Source organism: Salvelinus namaycush, chromosome 8, assembly GCF_016432855.1.
Source record: "Salvelinus namaycush isolate Seneca chromosome 8, SaNama_1.0, whole genome shotgun sequence".
Classification (NCBI taxonomy): Eukaryota; Metazoa; Chordata; class Actinopteri; order Salmoniformes; family Salmonidae; genus Salvelinus; species Salvelinus namaycush.
This window is the reverse complement of record NC_052314.1, coordinates 63,067,808-63,095,231: the sequence shown is the minus strand read 5'-3', so window position 1 is coordinate 63,095,231 and position 27,424 is coordinate 63,067,808. Positions and strand designations below refer to the sequence as shown.

Genomic DNA, 27,424 nt, shown 5'->3' with positions numbered 1-27,424 from the left:
GTTATATAAGTGCATAACAAATTGTGTGAATAGGTTACACGTCATGGTTCTTTTTGTAAATGTTCAACAATTATACTTTCGCAATTATAGTTTGGCAACCTGGAAACATGGTGAAATTAGTAGCCACAGAAAGTGCAATTATTTTTCCCCTTTAAAACACACAATAAAATATGAGAGAATACCAATGTTTTGGGAGTAATTATTAACAATAAGAACAAACAGAGCACCCCTGAAACAGAGCACCCCTGGAACAGAGCACCCCTGGAACAGAGCACCCCTGGAACAGAGCACCCCTGGAACAGAGCACCCCTGGAACAGAGCACCCCTGGAACAGAGCACCCCTGGAGCCTCCTTAGGTGCAGAGTCCAGGCTTCTTGTCTGCATTTCCTCCGACATAAACACACTTATGTTAATACGTTCAAAGCTCTGTGTCAGAGAGTGATCCATTTTATTAGGGCTACATGTCTATTAGAATCCAGGACAGGCCTCTTAATGACAAGCTGACTGGGGGCCGATGGGGGACCGGTGTGTGTGTGTGTTTGTGTTCCTTCATTTTGTGCGTGTGTGTGTGTGTGTGACAGAGAGAGATCAGTTCATTATGCGCTAGGCCTGACCTTTGACGGGGCCCTGCTCCCTCTGTTTCTAAACTAATGCAGAGTCTGATGGCCATTTAATGTGCGCTGCAATCTCCTGTCAATCAAGGCAGGGACACAAAGAACAGCCTGTGTTATTGCAGCACCCTCTCCAGAGGCCCGCCTTTATGGTAATGAGGTTCTAGCATTTGGGGAAAGGGAGAGGGGAATAGTATTGTGTGTGTGCGTGTGTGTCTGTCTCTGACTGAGATGCAATCGTTTGGTAGTGCCTAGAAATCCCCTCTCTCATCAGTGATTCAGGGAGCGTTTGGTAGTGCCTGCGGAGGTATAGTGAACTAGCTCTGTGGTGTGTCTTTCAAAGCCTCTCAGTCTGTGCTGCTAAAAGAGAGGCCCATTGGCAATTCTACCCTGTGTTCTCCCAGACACGTTTGATCAACAAGCAAAACGGTTGTGGGAGAACCATCTCTTTATTTTATTTAAGATATTTTTGTAAATTGTGTGTGTGTGTGGGGGGGCAGTGTATTTTACAATAGTTCTCTTTTGTTTGATTTTAATCCCATCCTTCATCTACCCTCAACTGTGCTGTGATGTTTGACAACGTTTCTGAACCTTTCTATTCTCATAGTTTCTACAGATAAATTAAAGATTACCATTTTTGCTAAAAGTATTATTATATTAAAAACCCTTCTTTGTTAAGATAAAGATCTTTCAGCCACCAAACCTTCATCTAAAAACCCTTCTTCGTCAGAGACAGACGGCTTGGAGAGACTAGAGGGAGCCAGAAGTCTTGTGTAGACTAGAGAGAGCCAGAAGTCTTGTGTAGACTAGAGAGAGCCAGAAGTCTTGTGTAGACTAGAGAGAGCCAGAAGTGTTGTGTAGACTAGAGAGAGCCAGAAGTGTTGTGTAGACTAGAGAGAGCCAGAAGTGTTGTGTAGACTAGAGAGAGCCAGAAGTGTTGTGTAGACTAGAGAGAGCCAGAAGTGTTGTGTAGACTAGAGAGAGCCAGAAGTGTTGTGTAGACTAGAGAGAGCCAGAAGTGTTGTGTAGACTAGAGAGAGCCAGAAGTGTTGTGTAGACTAGAGAGAGCCAGAAGTGTTGTGTAGACTAGAGAGAGCCAGAAGTGTTGTGTAGACTAGAGAGAGCCAGAAGTGTTGTGTAGACTAGAGAGAGCCAGAAGTGTTGTGTAGACTAGAGAGCCAGAAGTGTTGTGTAGACTAGAGAGAGACAGAAGTGTTGTGTAGACTAGAGAGAGACAGAAGTGTTGTGTAGACTAGAGAGAGACAGAAGTGTTGTGTAGACTAGAGAGAGACAGAAGTGTTGTGTAGACTAGAGAGCCAGATTCCTGAGGAGAGATCCAGATCCACTAAGGGAGATCCAGCAGGCAGCAGGGTTATTGATGGGCCAATTAGCAGCCACTGTCTGTTTCATCCTGTTCCACCGGGAATCCTCTAATAATTAATGAATAATTTAGCATGCCTTTATGTAAATGCCTGGCAGGGGGTGGATGGCACCGAAATATCACGACACTACTGTTATCAGGAGGTTTCTATCATCAACTGCTGTGTATCGTCAAAGGTTTAGAGATTCCTTTGTTGCCAACTGAGAATTGTTTGTCGCCTAGTCATGTGTAAAGCTTCAAATGCCAGACATTTCACATTTTATAGTGGTGAATTATTACCAATAATATATATATTTTTAAATCTGGCTCTAAATGACAGAAAACATTCTATTAATAGATTTCTGGGGGGAGAAAAGCGGGATGTAATTTCCCCCAGCTCTCATTTTAAAGTTCCTCTGTCTGGGTTGTAATGTTGGTTCCAATGAAAACACAGGATTGGGTAACAGTGACGGCACGCCATGCTCACGTTTCCTCTAGGGCTGTCTGATGTTACAGAGAGGGGAGCGGGGCTACCTTCATATACACAGGGGCGACCTGTGAGTGTGTGTGTGTGTGTGTGTGTGCGTGTGTGTCTAAGCTTACAGTAGTGTGTGTGCGTGCGTGCATGTGTTCGGGGGTGACCTGCTCTGACCAAAAAACCCTTGACTAATAGTGTGTTGAGACTGTGTTACGGTCCGGGTTGGGTCAGCCAATAGCTGCCAGACTTCCTGTGCTGCTGAGCTGGGCCGTGTGTGAGCCACTCACAGCTTCCTGCCCCATGGAATTGTGGGAGCTCTGGGATATGACTGCAGCCTTCCCGTTGACAGACGTCCAAAGGGAGAGACTAGGTTCAGCCGCCGTTCGATCCTTAACTCTCCCAAATTAATTTAATCATTTTGAAAAATGATTAAATGATAAAAACATAACGTTTACCAAAGACAAAACTAGGACAGTGGGACTGACCACCAACCAGTGACATGCAAGTAACTGCCAAAATAATGGAAACACTTGAGCAAATGAGGGATAACGAAGTATAATGAACGCAGGTGCTTCCAAACAGGTGTGGTTTCTAAGTTAATTTCAGCAATTAACATCCCATCATGCTTAGGGTCATGTATAAAAATGCCCAGTTGCCTGTTATTTTGGCTACCATGTATAGAAGAAGAGATCTCAGTGACTTCGAAAGAGGGGTCTCAAAGGACCATAGAGGGTTTAAAGGGTGTGTGTGTGTGTTTGGTTTGACTATCCTTAATTTAACCTTTATTTAACTAGGCAAGTCAGTTAAGAACAAATGCGGCCTACCCCGGCAAAACCCTAACCCGGACAACGCTGGGCCAATTGTGCGCCGCCCTATGGGACTCCCAATCACGGCCGGTTGTGATACAGCCCGAAGGCGAAGGGTCTGTAGTGACGCCTGTAGCACTGAGATGCAGTGCCTTAGACCGCTGCGCCACTAGGGTTATAGGGTTAGGTTTAGGGAAAATATTCATTTGAATGGTAATCAAGTGTTTGGTCCCCACATGGATAGTAAAACAAACGTATGTGTATGTGTGTCTCAGTCACCAGAACTCAAAACCAAATAAACACATGTGAGATTCTGGAGCGGTGCCTAAGACAGTGTTTTCCACCACCTTCAACAAAACACCGAATTATGGAAATTCTTGTGGAAGAACGGTGTCACATCCCTCCAATAGAGTTCCAGACACTTGTAGAATCTATGCCAAGGTGCATTGAAGTTGTTCTAGCTCGTGGTGCCCAACACCCTATTAAGACACTTTATGCTGGTGTTTCCTTTATTCTGGCAGTTACCTGTACATTGTCCATACATTGAACTTTATAGGGGTGGATTTCACTGCCCTTAATGGTGCGCCACTGAATGCTTTCCTCTTCCTTACCAGGCCCTAAAAAACCTTTTTAACCTTTTTAAGGACTTAAGGAAACATGTCTGTAAGAATGTTAAAATGTCACTTAACAAATCAATCCACCCATTTGCATGTGTGTGATCGAACACACATGTCCAGTGCAGGCAGAGTGACAGCCCTATTGATTACAACTAGATTAGGGCGGACATTCATCAGGCTTATGCCCTCCTACACTCCTCAGAAACTATCTACTCACAACACAATGGGCAGAGTCAAATCAGATACCCACACTGTATATAAACAGAATATTCAACAGCTCAGATCCCAGCTAAGTACCCCCCCTTCCAGATCCCAGTTAAGAACCCCCCCCCCCCCCCTTCAGATCCCAGCTAAGAACCCCCCCTTCCAGATCCCAGCTAAGAACCCCCCCCCTTCCAGATCCCAGCTAAGAACCTCCCACCCCCTCCTTCCAGATCCCAGCTAAGAACCCCCCCACCCCGCCCCTTCCAGATCCCAGCTAAGAACCCCCCCCACCTTCCAGATCCCAGCTAAGAACCCCCCCCCCCCTCCAGATCCCAGCTAAGAACCCCCCCCCCCCCTCCAGATCCCAGCTAAGAACCCCCCCCCCTCCAGATCCCAGCTAAGAACCCCCCACCCCGCCCCTTCCAGATCCCAGCTAAGAACCCCCCCCCCACCTTCCAGATCCCAGCTAAGAACCCCCCCCCCCTCCAGATCCCAGCTAAGAACCCCCCCCCCTCCCTTCCAGATCCCAGCTAAGAACCCCCCCCCCCTTCCAGATCCCAGCTAAGAACCCCCCCCCCCCCTTCCAGATCCCAGCTAAGAACCCCCCCCCCCTTCCAGATCCCAGCTAAGAACCCCCCCCCCTTCCAGATCCCAGCTAAGAACCCCCCCCCCCCCTTCCAGATCCCAGCTAAGAACCCGCCCCCCTTCCAGATCCCAGCTAAGAACCCCCCCCCTTCCAGATCCCAGCTAAGAACCCCCCCCCCCTTCCAGATCCCAGCTAAGAACCCCCCCCCCCCCCTTCCAGATCCCAGCTAAGAACCCCCCCCCCCCCCCCCCCCCCCCCCTTCCAGATCCCAGCTAAGAAACACTACCAGATCAAACAATCAGTCCACAACTTACAGAAATCCCCATGATACCCATATAATATTTCCACCCCCAACCTCAAAAGTTCCAAAATAATAATAACTCTCTCGCTCTCCCTCCGTCTCCACTCCCTCCCCCTCTTTCTCCTCCCCTCCTCCCCAGGCATCTCCTGCTCCCTTTCATCTGGGGTTTGGTTTTGCTGCGTTTGACGGGTGTCTGATTAAATGACCTATTAGCTCGCCGTAGCCGAGGAGCCCGACGTCAGTTTGCAGCAGGTATGTGAATAAAGGAAATGGAATGTCAGCTTCCACGGCTGCTGCCTCCTCCTTGGCTCTCGTTCCTTACGTCATGCCCCAGTTCCCCTCTCCCGTCCTGGGGGCCCAGGCTCTGAGCTATGCCTCTGTGGCCCCTTATTGGGAAAACTCCCACACACAGACAGGCACGCGCCCCCGTGCACACACACACACACACCTTTTACCTCTGTCTCTCCCTCGCTCCTCAATCACGCAGCTTACAACCCTGAGACTTCTGGGTACAGGTCATCAGGCAGACACACACACTGTAATGCTGCGCTGAGTGGAACCTGACACAGAGACACACACACACACGTCTCGCTGGTCTAAGTGGAACCCGAGACGAGACAGCAGGGTGAATATCCTGCTCGGCCGGTGACGAGAAGCAGAGTGAGCTGTGATTGTGTAAAATCTCCCCAAAACAAACATGTCACAGAGTATTTGGAGGGACCTGGAGGGAGGCCTGGCATATACTGTACTGTAGACTGTGGGTCGAGTCTAAAGTGCTATGTATGATTCATGGTAAAGAGCAGACAGTGGGAAAGTGCTATGGTTCTGATTCAATTAACCAATGCAATAAAGCTTTGACATGCCCCACACAGACGTCAACTCTGGGACACACCAATTGTGCGTGACAGCTTACTTCATCAGTTCCCAACTTCCATATGAAAAACGACTAGTGCCCTCTAAAAGACGGCGAAATCCACAGAAGTGGGTCTGACGAAGATTAATGCAAGACTACCTGGGACTACCCAACTGTGTTTCAGTTTCACAAACAAACACACCATCCCAAACACACCCAACCAATCACAGCTCCAGACTGAGGGTCAAACTAAGCAGGAAGAACGGGTGATGAGTGAAACGGTTCATCATCAGACCTATAGCTCCATTTCCGAGACGAGCTTATTCACCTAGAATAAGGCTAACAAGCTAACACACGCATCACCACTGTTAGCATCTACAGTAAGTATGTGAGTAACAGATGAATAAAAGCTCCGGGGACAGACATACATGTACAGTACCATTAGTTGGAGTTAGTGGCAGAACGTATTGGATGGGGAATTGTTTGGATAGCTGTTGGGAGAGACAGAGAATTGAGAATGAGGCTGTCTCAAATGACTGTGGAGCAGACTGGAGTGTTTAGTTAGGGAGTCTGACAGTCATGTTCCGTGTCCACTCAGAGTGCTCTCTTTCTGGGTAACGTAGTTGACGTGATTGGATTACGGATTGAAGTTGCTTAGATGATTAAAATACACTGCTCAAAAAAATAAAGGGAACACTAAAATAACACATCCTAGATCTGAATGAATGAAATATTCTTATTAAATACTTTTTTCTTTACATAGTTGAATGTGCTGACAACAAAATCACACAAAAATTATCAATGGAAATCAAATTTATCAACCTATGGAGGTCTGGATTTGGAGTCACACTCAAAATTAAAGTGGAAAACCACACTACAGGCTGATCCAACTTTGATGTAATGTCCTTAAAACAAGTCAAAATGAGGCTCAGTAGTGTGTGTGGCCTCCACGTGCTTGTATGACCTCCCTACAACGCCTGGGCATGCTCCTGATGAGGTGGCGGATGGTCTCCTGAGGGATCTCCTCCCAGACCTGGACTAAAGCATCTGCCAACTCCTGGACAGACTGTGGTGCAACGTGGCGTTGGTGGATGGAGCGAGACATGATGTCCCAGATGTGCTCAATTGGATTCAGGTCTGGGGAACGGGCGGGCCAGTCCATAGCATCAATGCCTTCCTCTTGCAGGAACTGCTGACACACTCCAGCCACATGAGGTCTAGCATTGTCTTGCATTAGGAGGAACCCAGGGCCAACCGCACCAGCATATGGTCTCACAAGGGGTCTGAGGATCTCATCTCGGTACCTAATGGCAGTCAGGCTACCTCTGGCGAGCACATGGAGGGCTGTGCGGCCCCCCAAAGAAATGCCACCCCACACCATGACTGACCCACCGCCAAACCGGTCATGCTGGAGGATGTTGCAGGCAGCAGAACGCTCTCCACGGCGTCTCCAGACTCTGTCACGTCTGTCACATGTGCTCAGTGTGAACCTGCTTTCATCTGTGAAGAGCACAGGGCGCCAGTAGCGAATTTGCCAATCTTGGTGTTCTCTGGCAAATGCCAAACGTCCTGCACGGTGTTGGGCTGTAAGCAGAACCCCCACCTGTGGACGTCGGGCCCTCATACCACCCTCATGGAGTCTGTTTCTGACCGTTTGAGCAGACACATGCACATTTGTGGCCTGCTGGAGGTCATTTTGCAGGGCTCTAGCAGTGCTCCTCCTTGCACAAAGGCGGAGGTAGCGGTCCTGCTGCTGGGTTGTTGCCCTCCTACGGCCTCCTCCACGTCTCCTGATGTACTGGCCTGTCTCCTGGTAGCGCCTCCATGCTCTGGACACTACGCTGACAGACACAGAAAACCTTCTTGCCACAGCTCGCATTGATGTGCCATCCTGGATGAGCTGCACTACCTGAGCCACTTGTGTGGGTTGTAGACCGTCTCATGCTACCACTAGAGTGAAAGCACCGCCAGCATTCAAAAGTGACCAACACATCAGCCAGGAAGCATAGGAACTGAGAAGTGGTCTGTGGTCACCACCTGCAGAACCACTCCTTTATTGGGGGTGTCTTGCTAATTGCCTATAATTTCCACCTGTTGTCTATTCCATTTGCACAACAGCATGTGAAATTTATTGTCAATCAGTGTTGCTTCCTAAGTGGACAGTTTGATTTCACAGAAGTGTGATTGACTTGGAGTTACATTGTGTTGTTTAAGTGTTCCCTTTATTTTTTTGAGCAGTGTATATTATGGAGGTGACTAACTTGTACTCTAAACCCCCTTTATTTCTGCCGGAGAGGTTCATTCATTCAGGTGAAGGACACGTGGGCGAGCGGACCACTTAATAATAATAAATATATATTTAATAAAGAGAGGAGCACTTACTGTACTGTTAGTATGCGTTTTGGTGGTGGAAGTATAAATGGGAAACGACGTCACACGGACATCTAAAGTGCTGGATATTTTTTTTTAATCAGTAAATGGTGAAAAGAGAATCCGTACACGCCAACTAACAAATCGGGGAAAGTATGTTATTTGGGCCTTCCCAAAAACAGAAGCCCCAGGCTAGATTTGAAGTTCTACCCCAATCTAAAGCCTCTTGAGCTGGGATAGCTTTTACACTTATCCCTGATGTAAATGGTTGGGACTCCTACAGGATGTGCCATTGAATAGACTAAAGGATAGAGAGAGTAAAGAGAGCCGACTGTATGAACGGAAGAACCACTACCGGATGTCCATTACCGGCAAACAGCTGTGTTCACTTCACATGGAAAATAAACCTCTAAGTTAAATATATAGAGAGAAACTAGACTTCCAGGGTACATAACCAATTATCAATGCTATCAATATCTTTACACAGTGAATAAAATAAACATGTAACAGTAAAATTCGATCCAGTAGAGATTGGGACACTGGAAGAATAAAAGAATCAGAATTATGATCGATTTAAGATTTTCATACAGATTTCATATGGAATTATTATTGTTTGAGGATCTCTGTTGAATTTCCTCCATCGAATCTCACTGTAGATCACTAGCGGTTTATCATGTGCAACTAGAGATATTACATGACTTTTGTTAAGCTGTTCCAGTGTTAATCAAGTTGTGATGACCTTCCACATCAGGCAGGAAGGTGGTTTGTGATGAGAAAATGAGATGAGAGCATAGTAAGTAGTGTGAATAGAGACGACTGGGGGATTGATGTCTGTAGAGGAGGAAGGGGAGCTGATATTGGGGGGTCATTGAGCCCTGTGTGATGGATGACCTAAACTTGACGTCCTTGTCAAATGCCACGTCTTTGAAATGCAGACCTGAGTGTAGATGAGGGTCAGTGTGCGTGTAGTGTGTGTGTGGGGGGGGGGGGGGGACATTCATTCCTGCATGCTTGACTGGACACCTAGGCTAGGGACAGAGCGGGGTAAAGATGCCACCTGTCCCACAATCCACCTCAAACACCCAGAGAGATCGAGAGAGAGGAAGAGATGGAACATTAGTGAGGGTAAGGAGGGAGAGGGGGAGGGAGAGAGGGAAAAAGTGAAGAGAAAGAAAGCTTCTGCAAAAACTGCAGTGCTGCAGAAAAGCCTCCTGCCAGGCCATGCATGGGCCGAGAGAGAGGAAGGGAGAGAGATAGAGAGAGAGAAGGGAGACAGAGAGAGAGAGAGATGATGGGAGAGAGCGAGAGAGGGGAAGGGAGAGAGAGAGGGGAAGGGAGAGAGGGGAAGAGAGAGAGAGATAGAGAGATGATGGGAGAGAGAGAGATAGAGGATGGGAGAGAGAGAGGAAGCAAGAGGGAGAGAGACAGCATTAGCGAGTGAGTGTGTCAGCGGCCATAGATCATGCCATTTCTCAGGCTCCCTCAGCCTCCTCCATTACATCACTGAAGAGGAGGAGGAGAGAGCAGGAGAAGGAGGAGGAGGGGTTAGAGCTCGTAAAACACAGAGCACACAGTAAACATGTCTGCCCTTGCATATGACAATACCCCTTCAGAGAGCGCTGGCTGACGTTGACCAGACGCTGTAGCTCGTTCCCACCCTGCAGCAGGCCCTGTACTGTTATACTGTAGCCTCACAGACTCCCATGCCGGTTGGATGGATCAGCGCTAAGCTAGGCTAACGCTACGTTAGGCAAACTCGGTGCTCTCACTCATTAACTCAGGAACTATGCTGTTAGCAGTATTAGCGGCTAACCTCAACTCTCACAGCGGTCCCTCTGGGGGTCCTGGGAGAGAGAGAGGGAGTGAGCATTACAGGTGTCCCCGTGCTGGTACCTGCCTGATTGTATTGGGAGAGAGAGTTGTGAGGATGAGAGGCGAATGTAAACATGGGTGAACTTTGACTCCGTGTAGCCGGTGGTCATGCCAGAGGAGCAGAGCAGCCTGGTAGGGTGGCGTGTGGGAAACACACACACACCGTCCCTTCTTTCTGACACTTCCCACAGCCCTGATGACACCTCTGTGTAGGGGGGAGCGCTATAAATCCGCCAGGGGCACGATACGATCAGCAAAGCAAACATCCCTTCAAAATGTCTGATAGGAAGAAAAAAACAGTCTGACACACAGCTCAACTCAAGCACACCAAAACACCCCCCAATCTACCCCTCTCTTTCACATGCTCATAGACTTCAACCATTTAGGATAATGGTCTTGTCCCATATGTTGACACACTTTGCGTGAGGGGCTGTCAGCATATTGAGTTGACAGACCTCAGTGCTTGGACAGAGAAGGACAGTGAGTAGGGTGGGTAACGTTATGGGGTCTCAGTGAGTAACACCATGTGGGTCAAGTTAAAGTGGCTCTCGTCTCTCAGCACGGCCAGGCCCATGCTTTTGAGGTTGGCTCACTGATCCCGGCTGGCTGGCGTAGTAGGCTCACAGCCAACCGCCGGCGTACGAGAGCGTGATGCTCCCAATAAACAAACGGTGTGTGTGTGTGTGTCCCCATTACTGTACTTCACACTAAAGGACCAGCTGCCGTCAACAGGGAAACCACAGAGAAGACGATCGTCTCGTCTGTCCCAGTGACCTGCGGGGAGTGTTCCTGTAGGCTGTCGGACTGCCTGAGAGATATTTGACACTTCCAGAGGGACTAGGAGAAGCCGTGGTGGGACTGGAGTGCAGACCTGTGTTCAACTCTGTCTCGCTCAGCTTCTGTTCCATCAGTCAACTGGTTTGACCCACCAAGCAGCTTCTGAGTGGGGTCTCCCCCCTCTACATTTCTCTCTCTCTGGGTGGTTTAGTGGATGGTCCTGTCACTCCTGCTGGGCAGAATCTTTATAAAGAGGTCTGAGCATCGTGTTCTTATGGCCTGTCAGCAGAGTTACAAGAGGTTAGATGAGTGAGAGGAGCCACACTGAAGGAGTACAATAAACTGAAGGGGAAATATGTATTCATCATGTTCAAATATTCATCCTATTATCTATCAGATCAGGACATAGTTCACTTCCAGGTTGTGCATGTTTGTGAATAGTAGAACCAGTAGCCCCTGTGGCTGGTTAAGCCAAAGTACATGATCTCCTGCTATTGTCCTAATCATAAACAGATGTATATATGAGAGAGAGAGAGAGAGAGAAGAGAGAAAGAGAGAAAGAGAGAAAGAGAGCGAAAGAGAGAGAGAAAGAGAGAGAGAAAGAGAGAGAGAAAGAGAGAGAGAAAGAGAGAGAGACAGAGAGAGAGACAGAGAGAGAGACAGAGAGAGAGACAGAGGGACAGAGGGTATTTGTCATATATTGTGGAATGCTGGTGAAACATGACAGTGAGCAGAGACGTCTAGTTATCTGGCGAGGGGGGATCAAGTTCTTAACCTCTCCCCTGACCCTGTGGTAAAATCAACAATCGCCCCTGATCTCTGTGTCACGCAACATCAAGACCAGAGTAAAGTGTGTGTGTATGTATCTTATTTAACCAGGCAAGTCAGTTAAGAACCAACTCTTATTTACAATGACGGCCTACCCCGGCCGATACTGGGACAATTGTGCGCCGCCCTATGGGTCTCCCAATCACGGCTGGTTGTGATACAGCCTGGATTCGAACCAGGCTGTCTGTAGTGACGCCTCTATTACTGAGAGGCAGTGCCTTAGACCGCTGCGCCACTCGGGAGCCCTGTGTGTATGTGTGTGTGTGCGTGTGTGTGTGTGTGGTTAAGGCAAAGACATGGTCTCTCCACCGTGTTTACAATCCCAGTAATCCTGGGTACATCCCAAACCTATGTATTTACAATGAGGGTAATGAATCTTGGAGCTGTATAAGCCAGGGTCAATCAAGGAGCCGTGTTTAGGAGGGGTGGAGGGGTGGATTTAAGAGGGGTGTAGAGGGGTGGTGGTGGAGGGTTGTGGTGTAGATGGGTGGTGGTGGAGGGTTGTGGTGTAGATGGGTGGTGGTGGAGGGTTGTGGTGTAGAGGGGTGGTGGTGGAGGGTTGTGGTGTAGATGGGTGGTGGTGGAGGGTTGTGGTGTAGATGGGTGGTGGTGGAGGGTTGTGGTGTAGATGGGTGGTGGTGGAGGGTTGTGGTGTAGAGGGGTGGTGGTGGAGGGTTGTGGTGTAGATGGGTGGTGGTGGAGGGTTGTGGTGTAGATGGGTGGTGGTGGAGGGTTGTGGTGTAGATGGGTGGTGGTGGAGGGTTGTGGTGTAGATGGGTGGTGGTGGAGGGTTGTGGTGTAGAGGGGTGGTGGTGGAGGGTTGTGGTGTAGATGGGTGGTGGTGGAGGGTTGTGGTGTAGATGGGTGGTGGTGGAGGGTTGTGGTGTAGAGGGGTGGTGGTGGTGGGTTGGGGTGGTGGTGAAGGGTTGTAGAGGGGTGGTGGTGGAGGGTTGTGGTGTAGAGGGGTGGTGGTGGTGGGTTGGGGTGGTGGTGGAGGGTTGTTGTGTAGTGGGGTGGTGGTGGAGGGTTGTGGTGTAGAGGGGTGGTGGTGGTGGGTTGGGGTGGTGGTGGAGGGTTGTGGTGTAGAGGGGTGGTGGTGGTGGAGGGTTGTAGAGGGGTGGTGGTGGAGGGTTGTGGTGTAGAGGGGTGGTGGTGGTGGGTTGGGGTGGTGGTGGAGGGTTGTTGTGTAGTGGGGTGGTGGTGGAGGGTTATAGAGGGGTGGTAGTAGAGGGTTGTAGAAAGGTGGTGGTGGTGGAGGGGTGTAGAGGGTGGTGGTAGAGGGGTATAGACGGGTGGTGGTGGTGGGTTGTAGAAAGGTGGTGGTGGTGGTGGTGGAGGGGTGGTGGTGGAGGGTTGTAGAAAGGTGGTGGTGGTGGTGGTGGAGGGGTGTAGAGGCGTGGTGGTGGAGGGGAGTAGAGGGGTGTAGAGGGGTGGTGGAGGGGTGTAGAGGGGTGGTGGTGGTGGAGGGGTGTAGAGGGGTGGTGGTGGAGGGGTGTAGAGTGGTGGTGGTGGAGGGGTCTAGAGTGGTGGTGGTGGAGGGGTGTAGAGGGGAGTAGAGGGGTGGTGGTGGAGGGGTGTAGAGGGGTGGTGGTGGAGGGGTGTAGAGGGGTGGTGGTGGAGGGGTATAGAGTGGTGTAGAGGGGTGTAGAGGGGTGGTGGTGGAGGGGTGTAGAGGGGTGGTGGTGGAGGGGTGTAGAGGGGTGGAGGGGTGTAGAGGGGTGTAGAGGGGTGGTGGAGGGGTGTAGAGTGGTGGAGGGGTGTAGAGGGGTGGTGGAGGGGTGTAGAGGGGTGGTGGTGGTGGAGGGGTGTAGAGTGGTGGTGGTGGTGGAGGGGTGTAGAGGGGTGTAGAGGGGAGTAGAGGGGTGGTGGTGGAGGGGTGTAGAGGGGTGGTGGTGGTGGAGGGGTGTAGTGGTGGTGGTGGTGGAGGGGTGTAGAGGGGAGTAGAGGGGTGGTGGTGGAGGGGTGTAGAGGGGTGGTGGTGGAGGAGGGGTGTAGAGGGGAGTAGAGGGGTGGTGGTGGAGGGGTGTAGAGTGGTGGTGGTGGTGGTGGAGGGGTGTAGAGGGGAGTAGAGGGGTGGTGGTGGAGGGGTGTAGAGGGGTGGTGGTGGTGGAGGGGTGTAGAGGGGAGTAGAGGGGTGGTGGTGGAGGGGTGTAGAGGGGTGGTGGTGGAGGGGTATAGAGTGGTGTAGAGGGGTGGAGGGGTGTAGAGGGGTGGTGGTGGTGGGGGGGTGTAGAGGGGAGTAGAGGGGTGGTGGTGGAGGGGTGTAGAGGGGTGGTGGTGGAGGGGTATAGAGTGGTGTAGAGGGGTGGAGGGGTGTAGAGGGGTGGTGGTGGAGGGGTGTAGAGTGGTGGAGGGGTGTAGAGGGGAGTTAGGCTGAGGAATGTAGGGGTGTTCAGACAAAGGCATGCAGCAGTAATACTGTGTGGTTGGTTGGTTACTGCAGAATACTGTGAACATGACACATCTATGAAACTTGAGAACACAAGATGCAAATACCGCAAAATAAATGGCAACTAGAACACATTGTGTTCTCCTTTACTCAATGTAAAATAAATGAGGCCTACATCTTCACATATGGAAACTAATACAGGCGAATTTCAAAAACAAAAACCTCACACACTACAAAAACATTGCACAAGCTGTAGCCTACACACACTCAATCTCTCCCTGATGCAAAATGGAAAAACAACCTGCCATTTTACGTGGCGCTACAATCCTCTACCGTGTGGAGGGTTTAATTGCCTTCCCAGATTGGGCTTTAATTAGCTGTTAATCATCTATGGTGCTTAACGAGCAGAGCAGCTCTGGCACTCAGCCCCTCCCTCTCTCCCTCCCTGACTGGTGTTGCTGGGCCATTAGGAGCAGACGACAAGCTAAAAGAGCCAAACAGACCCATTAACTCTCCCCCTCTCATCTCAGACGCTCTTTCTCATCCCCTCACTGCTCATCTCCTTCAGTCTCACTCTCTCGTTCTCCCTCTCCCCCCCTCTCTCTCATAATGTCACAGGAGCCAGCTGAACCCTCTAATGCCAGCTATCAGTCATGAGGGAAAACCCGATCCCACCTCTCTCCCTCTCTCTCTCCCTCCCTCCCTCCCTCAGGGTGATGGGACTAACTTCCTCTAATGGTGTCAGTATGTGAGGAGGACGTTTTCTCTAGAATGAGAGGGTTAATGCCCAGGAGCGTTCAAGACACTCCATGTTCATTACAGATCAAACTAACCTGCGTTCCTGTCTCTTTCGCTGGACATTCTCCATCGTATCCGAGTTGGAATTGATCTTGTGACACACCAACGTGTTTCGGCGACAATGTCAATGTCCTCCCTCCGTTCTTTCTACCCCCGTAAAGGGAAGCCTGCTGTGACATCTAGCCTACACACAGTCTTAAAGAGGTGGTGCTGAAATAACATTTAGCAAGACGGAGAACAATATCTCTCGTCGTTCTGAGGGAGAGTCTGTCTCAGTAGCCCCAGGTGTGTTGGCCTGTCAGATATTCCATAACAGCTGGGGAGCGGAGGCTGTTCTAGACACCACAGACACACTACTGACAGCTCTGTCCCTGCGGGCAATAATAGCTGTTCCGTCACCATACGACTTCCCACTGGAACACATCAACTTAAGGAACTTCTGTTCCCACAGAAGTATTATTAATGGGAAATACATTAAGACGTCCAGACAAAAGATGTGAACACAGATAGTTTCAACAGATAATTGAAACACGGCTCGTCATCAATGCAGATTACATGATTTTTTATACTGACAACTGATAACATAAATTATTGAATTTGAATGTAACAAAGATGAGTAGGCAAACACCAATAAAATTCAACTATTGTTTGATCTACTTCCACTGTGTTGTTCTCTCACAAAGCCTGGAGCCCTGACATTCTGTTTTTATTAGGAGCATCTCCCTGCCTCCTCTCTCCCTGCCTGTCCTCTACTCTCGCTGCTGAGCTGCTGTGCAGGATGGATCAATACCGGCTTTATTGGCACACGGTGGAGGAGAGAAACAAAGGGCTGGATCGACCTGCACTGTAATGGTGTGTGTGTGAGTCTGTTCTAGGTTGGGCATAATTGCCTCTGTCCTGGAGGAGAGCAGAGCACCATGAGAATTACAGTGAAGGGAAACTAGACCAGTACGGATACACAACAGTTGAATCACAGCAACAAACATATTTCATGACCGCGCTCAGTGATACCCTGTGGAAGAGATCAGCAGTTCCTGCTATGCTTAGCGGTAAGGGGGACCGTTAAGACGTGATAAGGACATTTGAGTTCCATGTGAAGAACCCACCGCTGCAGTCAGACAGTGTCACAGAGCAGAGCACCTTACAGCGCTGGGGCTAACGGCAGTCAAACTGTCAGCCAGCCAAATGCTGCCCTGGCCGCTAATTAGCTGTAGGCTCCAGTGGTCCGACTACCTACTGTAACATCTGCAGTAACAGCCTGTTCTATAGATCATCTGTCCACTAGGTAGTCAGACAGACAGACAGCAGAAAACACACTGCTATAGCAGAACTATGTCCAACTGTCTAACCACCACACAGCCAAGCCATCTGACTGGGGATAACACACCCAGCTGGAAGGAAATGTGTGTGTGTACATGCTTATGTGTCTGTGTGTCTGTGTGTGTGTATGTGTGTGTGTGTCAGACATAGGTCTGTCCATCTGAGAGTGTGCGGCAATGAGTCTATGTGCATGTGTGTGAGTACATTGACGATAGCAATCTGTGTATGCATGTCTGAGTGCTTACCGAACACCCCCCCCCCCCATCTCTGTGGCGTTGGCGTGTCACACCTTAGGTTGTGTGATTAATGACGTGGGCTGAGTCCCATCAGCGTCCTGATTAACACCACCACACAGGTCACAGAGCACAGCCTGATCACCACAGCCTTCCCTGCTGCCTCATCAGCCACTCATTACTACCACTGGGCAGAGACTGGAGAGAGGTGGGAAGTGTCTAGGTCCTAGAAGACATGGCAGGAGTAGCATCATCAAACTATGTGGCAGGGCAGGACATGGCTCCATGGTTATTAGCTCTGCACTATGTCTCTGGGAGAGCATCTCAAGAGTCAGAAGTGGTTTTTGTGAATCCTTGTTTGGGAAAGGAGAGAGAGGGGAGGAAGCCATTAGGCTATTTGAGACGTTATTATTTTACAATCTTCAACGCAGTGGTTTAAACAGAGGTAACAAACAGTTTTTGACCTTCTAGAACTTCTGAAATGGGAGAGAGGAGGAATCTAATCTTGAGCACAATCTCTGCTGCTTCTCTGTGTGTAAGAGGACACTGCAGTCACTGTGGTGCTATAAAACTACGACAGTAATTCTGACAACAACTAAATATACACAGGTCTGGTGTGCTTGGGGACAGGGGGGAGAGATCAGAAACAGGACACCACATCATCCTCCTCAATAACTCCTTGGCCGTGTGAGATTGTCTTTGATAAGTCTGCTGGCAACGCAGAGTCATGTCAGAAGAGCGGGAGGCTCAGGTAACAGGAAGGGACCGGAGCTGGACAGGAAATAACACTCTCTTTTCATTAGCATTTCCTGCTAAGCTAGCCTAGCGTGGAGGAGGGGTAGGGATCTGACAGGGCTTCATAGGAGTGGTTTGATGATGTGAGGAAGAGGACTGCTGTGTGTGTGTGTGCGCGCGTGCGTAACTGCATATGTGTGTGTGCGTGTGCGTAACTGCATATGTGTGTGTGCGTGTGACGTACCAGTCTGTTGACGCGTACAAACTCCTCGGGGGTCTTGGCCCACGGCGGCAGCTCCACGTCAGACACCACAGTCCCATCCTCCATCACCCCCAGGTTGTAGTTGTTGGCGTTTACAAACATCTCAGGGAGGTAGTAGAACTCTGGGATCAACTCCTGGACAGACAGACAGACAGACATTAACACTGTAGAGCCAACCTGAAACATCCTTTCACTAAGTTCTTTCATGTTCATGTACTGATAGTGGATACAGTACATTCTAGAATAGTTCTCTCTCACATTTGTAGTCAATAAATCAACCCTTTTAGCTAGGGAGAACAGTATCACAGTAAGCCATTTTCTCATTCGAATAACACTGACAAGATGCTCTGAGATAAAGCCTCCAGTCTCAGTGTGTGGGACACTACATTAGAGTGTGACTACAGACTACCCACATCATGACAGCCAGGTAGAAAGAACAGGGGACTGTGACCTTCAGAGTGAGAAGCTACAGTTTAGAGAGAGAGTTCATTAACAGAAAGAAAGAGAGAGAAGACACGGTGTAAAGTACATTTAGAACGCACATGGATATATGAGTGAGTGTGTGTGTGTGTGTGTGTGTGTGTGTGTGTGTGTGTGTGTGTGTGTGTGTGTGTGTGCGGAAGGTCCTTTAATCTGGGACTGCCACTGTCGTCCCTCAGACAGCTAGTCAGACGCTAGTCGCAACACTTGAGCTGTGCCATTACTCATGGAAATTACATTTCAGACTGCTCATCTGCTGCCTGCCTGCTACCACACTGCAGGCAGGCACGCCGATAAAAGGCATCAAAACCTAGCGTGTGTGTGTGTGTGTGTGTGCTGGGGTTTCCACGCTTTTTGAAAGGGGGGTTGTCTGTAATCGTAGAGCGCCAAACAGAATATATGAAACTCTAGGATTAGAAGGAGCGGCAGCTCACAGAACTCACCAGAATGTGATTGTGTGTCTGTGCACAGTTTCACACTTCGTTATGGAATTATGACATTTCACGATGGGCCCAAAAAAACATCAACGTTCGTGTAAACTGAAGAGCTCGAATGTTAAGACCTTGAGGATGTAAACTTTAAACCCGGCTTCATTTCTAACAAACCATAGCTCAGCCTCAATGTGTATGAAATGCCTTCATATACAAAAAAGACAAACGTTTAGATTATGGGGCAAACCAAAACATATCGTGATAAATCTTTGCCATCCCGCAAACAGAAATGAAACACTAATGTCATTAGGAGTGTGTGTGGGCAAGTGGAACTAACTGGAAAGACTGGACAGTGTAAGCATGTGTTGAATTAACCCACTTCCTGGCGGCTCCTGATACGTACAACAAACAATAGCATGACACCAAATGTAAATCCTGTGTTTAATCAGCGTACATCTACCCCTCGTGATATACTGAACCTACCCATCAACATAACAAGTGTCAAACATGAACTACGGCCATTTTCCACAGCAGGGAATTGAACCATGGATTTACGTATGGAGCGAGCACTCATATTTCAACATGATACATCCACAGCCAGTATATGAGACATATAAACAGAGCACCACAATTATGAACACAAGCCACAACACAAGTATAACTCTTCATTTGATTCCACTATAAAACAATAGCTAATGAGTGAGTAACTCCTAATAAAATAACCTGTTAATAAAGCGTTGTCTTTTAACGTGTCCTGGGTCGTGTTCAGTTGGCACAAAACGTAAGAAAACAGAGTGAGACGGGGAGGTACTACTTGTCTGAATCGGAACTTGTCCAATAAGGAACACTTGGCTTTTTTTTCAGTTGCAAAAGGTTTTGCTACAGTGTGTGTAACCCTAACCTTAATGAACACAACCCAGTTCTGTCTGACTAGAGCTGAACCAATAAACCGTCTCCTAGGTCGTGTTCAGTTGGCACAAAACGTACAAAACGGAGTGCCTAGGTTTTGCTACGGTAGAACTTAATGAACAAGACCCTGCACTGTTTGACAGAACACAGTGTGACTGGGCCTGCTGACTGGTCATTGTCCTGATGGACAGAGAGATAGAGACAGGGTGACATTCTGACATCAGGGATGACCAGACCAGAGTCAACACCCATCTGTCATGTCTTGTCTCCCTGTGACATGGCTGTGTGCGACAACCTGACATGCAAATACATACTGGCAAAGAGGCTACAGGTAGGAGCTGGGAACTGGTCAGCGCATGTGATCGGATGTTCTGTAAGGGCTGCACGCATGCATGCACATGTACGCACACACACAACACACACACAGAATCCCTGGAAGGCTGTCTATCAATCAAGCTCAGACCTGAGAACAGTGCTCACTGCGTCCAACAGGATGGAGACAAATACATGATTAGACAGGAAGCCAGTGAGTTTCCTCTAGATGTGTGTAAGCCGAGACATGGGGCGGAGGCTAGCCGGAGAGATGCCCTGTGTCAGTCCATAACCACATATCCAAACCTACAGCTGGACCTGAGGGGGGCTCAGTCAGGAGAGAAAGAACCAAGCACATGTTCGGTCATCACAACCAATCCATGTCATACTACCATGAAAGCTTCAGAGACTACTGATCAAAGGTTCAAACTAATCCTTCTACCCCCCGCTGCCCTGCCTCCTCCCCCCTCCTTCGCTACTTCAGTCAATCTTGAATTGAACCTTTGGCCCATTGGGCCCCCTCTCCACTGGGCTTTGGGTCTATGGCGGGTCAGAACATTGGGCCCCCTCTCCACTGGGCTTTGGGTCTATGGCGGGTCAGACAAATCCTCTGCTACAGTTTGGGTCTCTGAGGCCCCAACCCTCCTCTTTTAACAAGTGACCCACGCTCTTAAAACATTTATGAGTACAGGCAGCCATCTTGTTTCAAATGCAGATTTGGCCTTCTCTTTTGGCCTGGGTCGGGTGGAGTGGTGGCTGGGGGAGTTGACGGTTGATTGCGCTTCGCCTCCAATGATAAAACATATGGCTCGCATTACCGGTAACACTTGATTGCGAAAGCCCAAGGAGAGCGAGAGAGAATCTAGTTTGGTCTCAGTCTAGACCTGTCACAGTGGATCAACCACAAGAGCTCCACTCTACATCAAAACACACAGGTCCAGGCTCAACCCTGCACTCAATAATACAGCTTCCATGTTGAGTTTAGTTTAGCTACGTCAAAATAACATTCTGGCGACTTTCCTCGCATGGATGATCTCATTCACCTTGTTAACAAAGAAGGGTTACAAATGAGATGTATCAATTTAGCATGCTAAGTATACCATTTAGCTTTAGCTTCAGGACTATTGTAGGAAACTCTAAGAACCTTCTATTCCTTCTAAAGGGGGGAAAAAGTCTTAGTGTGTTTTGTATCCCAGTGTATAAAGTGGTGATAACAGGTTAAAGACGCCAGTCCAGTCTGTCTGTAGCGTAGGAGGCCGTGATGACCTCTGGCCACAATCCCCTGACCCCTCCTGACCTTTTGCCTTAGCCCAAAGGCATCATTGTGTGTGTGTGTGTGTGTGTACTGTTGAAGTGTACTGGGGGGGGGGGGGGGGGGGGGGCTGTGGCCCCTGCAGTGACCCGTGAGAGGACAGGATTGGGGATCACAGAGGCTGGCCTCTGACCACAGTAGAGCAGGGGCCACTGCACATAATGGAGGGACCGGGGCAGAGAGTGTAGCGGGGAAGCCCCCTGTATTTCCCCCACCTTGTTAAGAGGGGCCGGGGGGTGAAGGGTTGAAGGAGACCCCCGGCCCCCGTGCCGCCACCTCAGACTGGACAAATTTACACCAGGCCTCCCCAGGTCGACCCCATGGAAACCAGAGGCCTCGTAAAATGGCCGACCTTCAGTTTGAGGTCAGGTTTTGTGAAGTGGAGAGGTTTAAGATGTGAGGAAGTGGGCTTGTTGTTTTTAGACCAGTGTGTTTGTTTGCTCATTTGATTAGCCACTTTCTCTCACCGGTGATGATAGAGAGAGAGAAGAGGGCCTTTGAGAAGGCTTTAGGCTAATTCAATGAAAAGGGTGTAATTTGAACGTTGAATGTTTGTTTGGAATACGTTTGGAAGATAATGTTGACATTTGACCCCCTAGCTTTGAAGAGCATATTAAGAACATATTCTTATTTATTATATGCAAAATCTGATATCACTATCTAAATCAATAGATATCCATCAATCACAAACAAACTAAAGTGTGTTTATTTCCACACAGAAAACCATACATTTTATCAAAACACTTCTATCACAACTAAAAGGTACCCAGTCTTTAGAGACTGATGCCACCCTCTCCTCCTATCCTAGTATGTTCCCTGGCTCCTGGGGTCTGGACAGTGGTGGACTCTCCCCACACTGGCGGGCTGCTGAAGGGTCTGGAGGTGTTGAGGGTCTCAGTGTGTGTGAACTTGTGTGTGAACGTCCAGAGGAGTGTGTAGACTGCAGAGGCCCTCTCTAGTCGATACTCTGGTATACTGTCTGTCTTTCAACAGCTAGCTCCACTGTGAAGAGGTGGCGGCAGTGTGTGTGTGTGTGTGTGTGTGTGTGTGTGTGTGTGTGTGTGTGTGTGTGTGTGTGTGTGTGTGTGTGTGTGTGTGTGTGTGTCTACCTTGACGTCGGACGTGTCTCTCTGGCAGTTCCTCCAGGCTCGGGACACGGAGGAGAAGGTGCGGTCAGCGTGGTCAAACTTCCCTCCCTGGAAGTTGAGGAACATGGTGGTGAAGGGTTCCTGGAAAATGAGAGAAGAAGAATGTGAGAAGAATGAGAGAATGATCAGTTATCCACATATCCTCCTAATAGTGTGCTGTGACACTGTGGTGTACTGTACATTTGAGAAAAAGGAGAAGAAGAAATGACATTTGACCCCACATCCTTATGATTAAGCGTTTTTAAAGTATAGTAAAATGAGTCTGAATGTGTACACTGAGTATACCCCCTCAAAACAGCCTTCACCAGTCAGGAATCCAGTCTACAGGGTGTCAAAAGTGCTCTAAAGGAATGCTGTTGACTCAAATGCTTCCCACAGTTGTGTCAAGTTGGCTGTATGTCCTTTGGGAGGTGGAACATTCTTGAAACACACAGGAAACTATTGAGTGTGGAAAAACCCAGCAGCGTTGCAGTTCTTGACACAAACCGGTGCGCCTGGCACCTACTATCATACCCCGTTAAAAAACACTATTTAGTCTTTCCATTCACCCTCAATGACACACATACACAATCCATGTCTCAATTGTCTCAAGGCTTAAACATCCCTTATTAACCGGTCTCCTCCCCTTCATCTACACTTATTTAAGTGGATTTAACAAGTGACATCAATAAGGGATCATAGCTTTCACCTGGTTAGTCTATGTAATGGAAAGAGCAGGTGTTCTTCTATGTACACTCAGTGTATATACTGAAGTTCCCTCTGTATATTACCAAAAATAACAGCGTTTGCTATTGGCTAAAAAAACACATGTTTTGCAACAACACTAAAATCTGGCTTTACATTTCTGTAATCTACATTTCCATAAGTTGCTTTTTAAGGTAATATCTTACAGCTAATACCCTTAATGCAACGACGACAGATTGTCTGACTTGTTGACACTGTCACAAACCACTGAAATGAACTAAGCGAACGGCAGGCGTCACTGTGTGGCTGTAAAGCCTGTAGAGGTGTGTTATTGGTGCGTTTCGAATCACGCTTAATCTTGCTTGTGTCGATCAACAGCCCGGCCCTCTGAGACAACAGCCCGGCCCTCTGAGACAACAGCCCGGCCCTCTGAGACAACAGCCCGGCCCTCTGAGACAACAGCCCGGCCCTCTGAGACAACAGCCCGGCCCTCTGAGACAACAGCCCGGCCCTCTGAGACAACAGCCCGGCCCTCTGAGACAACAGCCCGGCCCTCTGAAACAACAGCCCGGCCCTCTGAAACAACAGCCCGGCCCTCTGAAACAACAGCCCGGCCCTCTGAAACAACAGCCCGGCCCTCTGAAACAACAGCCCGGCCCTCTGAAACAACAGCCCGGCCCTCTGCCCGGCCCAGGAAACTACACGGACAATTAGGACACAGTCCAAAATGAACTCAGAGTAGGAGTACTGATCTAGGATCAGTTTCATAATGAATACGATTATATGGACAGGGGAGGGACCTGATTCTAGATCAGCACTTTTACTCTGAGCGGGACTTTTAAGGTCTGCCCTAGTGTTAATTTGGGCTTCCTATCCCATCCATACATTGACACTTGAATTGAAGGGCATTTGGTAAAGTGGATTTAAAATAAGCCAGCAATAAGCCAGCTAATGATGTGATGGGATCAATGGTTGTTTCCATTAGGGAGCTACTGGGACAATTACAGGACAATTCAAGGGCCCTGGAAGAAGGTTAGAAGCCCTCCCTGTATGGCAGAATGGTCCCCAGTGGATGGAACAGAAAGAGTGATGTCTGATATTGGCTGTATGAGGGTTACATACAGTGACCAATATAACAAAACACTATCAAAAGCACCACGTGGGAGAAAGATAACTTCATGAAATCTTTAGATTGAGTAGTTTAGAAGCAGAAGTTTAAAAAATAGTACAGAATAATAGTAATAATATAATAATATGAATTTAGCTTCGACGTGCTGTTTCTCTGTTTTACGAGCAGCACAACATAGAAATAACCAAGGCCAGCCAGGGACAATACGCTGTGCATACGTTAGCGTGTAGATGGAGCCTGTATTTCACTGTGACATAAATCAACCTGACTCTCTATGTATCCATGGCCAATTAGAAAACAACAATTAGCTGCAATGGGGCGTGCTACAAGTCTAATGATGAATAGGTAGTAAATATTACACCATGACGGGTAGGTGGCAACTGTAATGCATTCATTTCTAAATGTAATCTGTTTTTCATAAAGCAGTGACAAAAATGAAGGCCTAAATCCTATTCTATACACATTTTTCGTGGTGGGATTTAGTATTTTAATTTAACCTTAAAATTTACCAAGTTGAACCATTGAGGTCAAAAGAAGTATTTCGCAATGTTAATGTGTCAAAAAAGGCAAGTTATCTTTACAAGAGAGACATTTTCACTGGATAGGTGCAGTGAAATGTGTTGTTTTACAGGGTCAGCCATAGCAGTACGGCAATCCTGGAGAAAATATGGGTAAAATGCCTTGTTCAAGGACACGTCGACAGATTTGTCACTTCGGCGGCTCGGGAATTCGAACCAGTGACATTTCGGTTACTGGCCTCGACGCTCTAACCGCTAGGTTACCTGGGAGAAGGTGGGGTGGATATAGTTGGGGGTAGTTAACTTACGATGCGCAGCAGCCACATCTGGGTGAAGGAGGAGGTGGAGTAATGGGTTCCGTAGTGGAACTTCGGCACCTGGTCGTCCTCCCAGGATTCATAGCGGTTGTTGAAGAACGCCGCCCTCTTGGGATTCAGGGCACCAACGGGCTGTGAGGAGAAAGAAACGTAAAATGTTATTACAACAGAGACTGATAGACACGGATAGAGATGGAGATAAAAGATAAACAGAGAGAAAGAGAGAAAGAGAGAAAGCGTGGCAGTACAAAAAGAAGAAAGAAACATTTTATAACACAGTACATTGAACTCTTTTAGCTTTCAGAGAGCAGACTCAAACACAGGGCATATATATTCAAATGATGTTGGTAACCTTTGTGCATTCGTCGAATGAATATTAGATGCTGTGTTGTTTTGAGGATCAATCCATTCCAACAGAGTGCATTTCACTTCACAGCCCTGAAACACAACCCCCTGCGGCTAGTCTGTCAGAGAGAACGAATGTGTTGCGATGAAAGGAGGCCTAGGAACATCAATAGCAAGGGCCGGGAGGTTCCTTTTTTATTAATCTGTAGCTAACATACTAGTCAGGAGACGCAGCCTCCATTGTGGGTCTAAAAAATGGATCAGTTGCATTAATTTTCCATTGATCTCAGAGAAACCAATACCTGAGCCTGGCTTATTATTTAAATGCTCATTTATAGAAATCACTTTTTTACCCGCTCAATTTTTATTAGTCTTCTATTAACCCTCCTCATCTTCATCCCTCGCTCCAAACACACCTCCTCTCTGATCAATGGTAATGGAATGATGGCCTTTTGAAGATGACGCACTGGCTGGTGGATCGATAGGCCCTCTCTCATATCATAGTGCTGTCATGGGAGGCCTCGTCCAGGCTGGGGAGAGGCTATTGATCTGATGCTGCTGTTACTGTGTCGGGTGGGTGTAATGGTGTGTGTGTGTGTGTGTCTGATTGTATCCAAGGGTGCACCCATTCAAGACCGTACCCAATTACCTTCCTTATACTCGAACAACCGGAAAAGAACAGGAACACACACACGCCAACACACACACCGCCTCATGCCGACACAGTGTGCTGAGCTGTGCTGTGCTGACAGTGACACACTATTGGCTTACCCAGGGCTACTGGGGGTGGGAGTACACACGCTGAATTATACAGTACAACGATTGGACTGATTTATTGCCGTAATAACGTAGAGCTCATTAAAAAAAAGAAAAGGCTGGAAGAGGAATATAAAATAAAAAGAGACTGAGTGCACTGCAATGAGAGCGAGAATAAAAGAGAGAGCGAGAGACAGGTGGGGAGCGAGAGACAGCGGGGGAGAGGGGGGAGCGAGAGAGAGAGAGAGGAGAGAGAGAGAGAGAGAGAGAGGCAGAGAAAGAGAGAGAGAGAGAGAGAGAGAGAGAGAGAGAGAGAGAGAGAGGGGGGATAGAGAGAGGGGGAGAGAGCGGAGAGCGGGATAGAGAGAGAGAAAAATAGAGAGAGAGAGAGAAAAATAGAGCGAGAGTGCAAGAGAGAGAGCACGAGAGATCACGAGAGAGAGAGCGTGAGAGAGAGCGTGAGAGAGAGAGAGCGAATGAGAGGGAGAAAGAGAGAGAGTGCTCTACACTCTACATTGTTTACTGCTGTAAATTACCGCCGGGTGGAGAGCGTTGTGCCGCGAGGAGGGCGGCGGTACAATAGAGCGGTGGTGACAGCGTCGTACATCAGGGCCGTCCCCGGTGAGGAGTACTCTGATCGAGTGAACGCTGCCCATTGGGCTAATATGTTCAGGCGGTGCCTGCGAATAGCACTTTGACGAGCGGTCGGATAAATGTGCTGCTATCGTTGTTTTTAATTAGACTTTGAACGGGAATGAGATTAGAATAAACCATGGATGGAGTTAGATGGTGTTACTGCTTCAAAGAGGAGAATATGGGAGACTTTAATCTTGGATAACGGTTGTATCTGTTGTTCATCAAGAATGTAGATTAGGAAGGTGTTGGGAAATGGTTATTGTAGCATCATTATCACACCATAGAATTAGCTTACACTTATAAAGTACTATGCTAGCCAACTGCTACCCATAGCCACTCAACTATGCTAGAGGAGTCACTACAGACCCTGGTTTGATTCCAGGCTGTATCACAACCGGCTGTGATTGGGAGATCCATAGGGTGGCGCACAAATTGACCCAGCGTCATCCGGGTTTGGGCGGGGTAGGTTGTTATTGTAAATAATAATTTGTTCTTAACTGACGTGCCTAGTTAAATAAATGTTAAATAAAATAAAAACTATACAAGATGGTGTCGGTGATGTGTAATCTTTTATGTGACGCTAAATCCTCTAACATATTAGAAAAACAGGAAATGCATCATACAGTAACACATTATTGTGCTGATATACTGTTAGCAGATCAAATAGAGAGTTATAATATCAAAGGACTCTGATCACAGACACAAATAAAATCATTGAGCAGTTAACCGAAGTCAAATCTAACGTCAACCGGATAATACAAACAATCTTTCCCTACAGTAAAAATCTCTCTGATCTGTATTCAAATGTCAAAGACATCAAAGGCAAAAGATGCTATCAAGATGGGCAGAAACCAGACAGTAGCATATAGTTAACCATTACATCTCTCCAAATTATAAGGGTCAGCAGTGATACAACAAACTACAATGTTTCCACATTTAAGGATTATTTGACTAAATAAATCGCTCATTTAGGAAGGCTCAGTCTGAGCTTTGCCAGAGAGCCTTGAGACATAAATCAAACTGTGGTTTTGAGAGGACTGTTTATAT

At 48.2% G+C, this 27,424-nt stretch overlaps 1 protein-coding gene across 1 annotated transcript in view; it reads right to left on the bottom strand.

The window, feature by feature from the left end:
* The window catches only part of LOC120053047 (lipopolysaccharide-responsive and beige-like anchor protein), a 326,774-nt gene that overhangs the window by 54,965 nt on the left and 244,385 nt on the right, over positions 1–27,424 (bottom strand). Inside the window, exons 45-47 of the mRNA XM_039000298.1 lie at positions 24,632–24,772; positions 21,954–22,073; positions 17,383–17,535 (exon numbers count right to left, since the gene is read on the bottom strand). Of these exons, the coding sequence (XP_038856226.1) occupies positions 17,383–17,535; positions 21,954–22,073; positions 24,632–24,772 (414 nt within the window). The remainder of the gene's footprint in view (positions 1–17,382; positions 17,536–21,953; positions 22,074–24,631; positions 24,773–27,424) is intronic.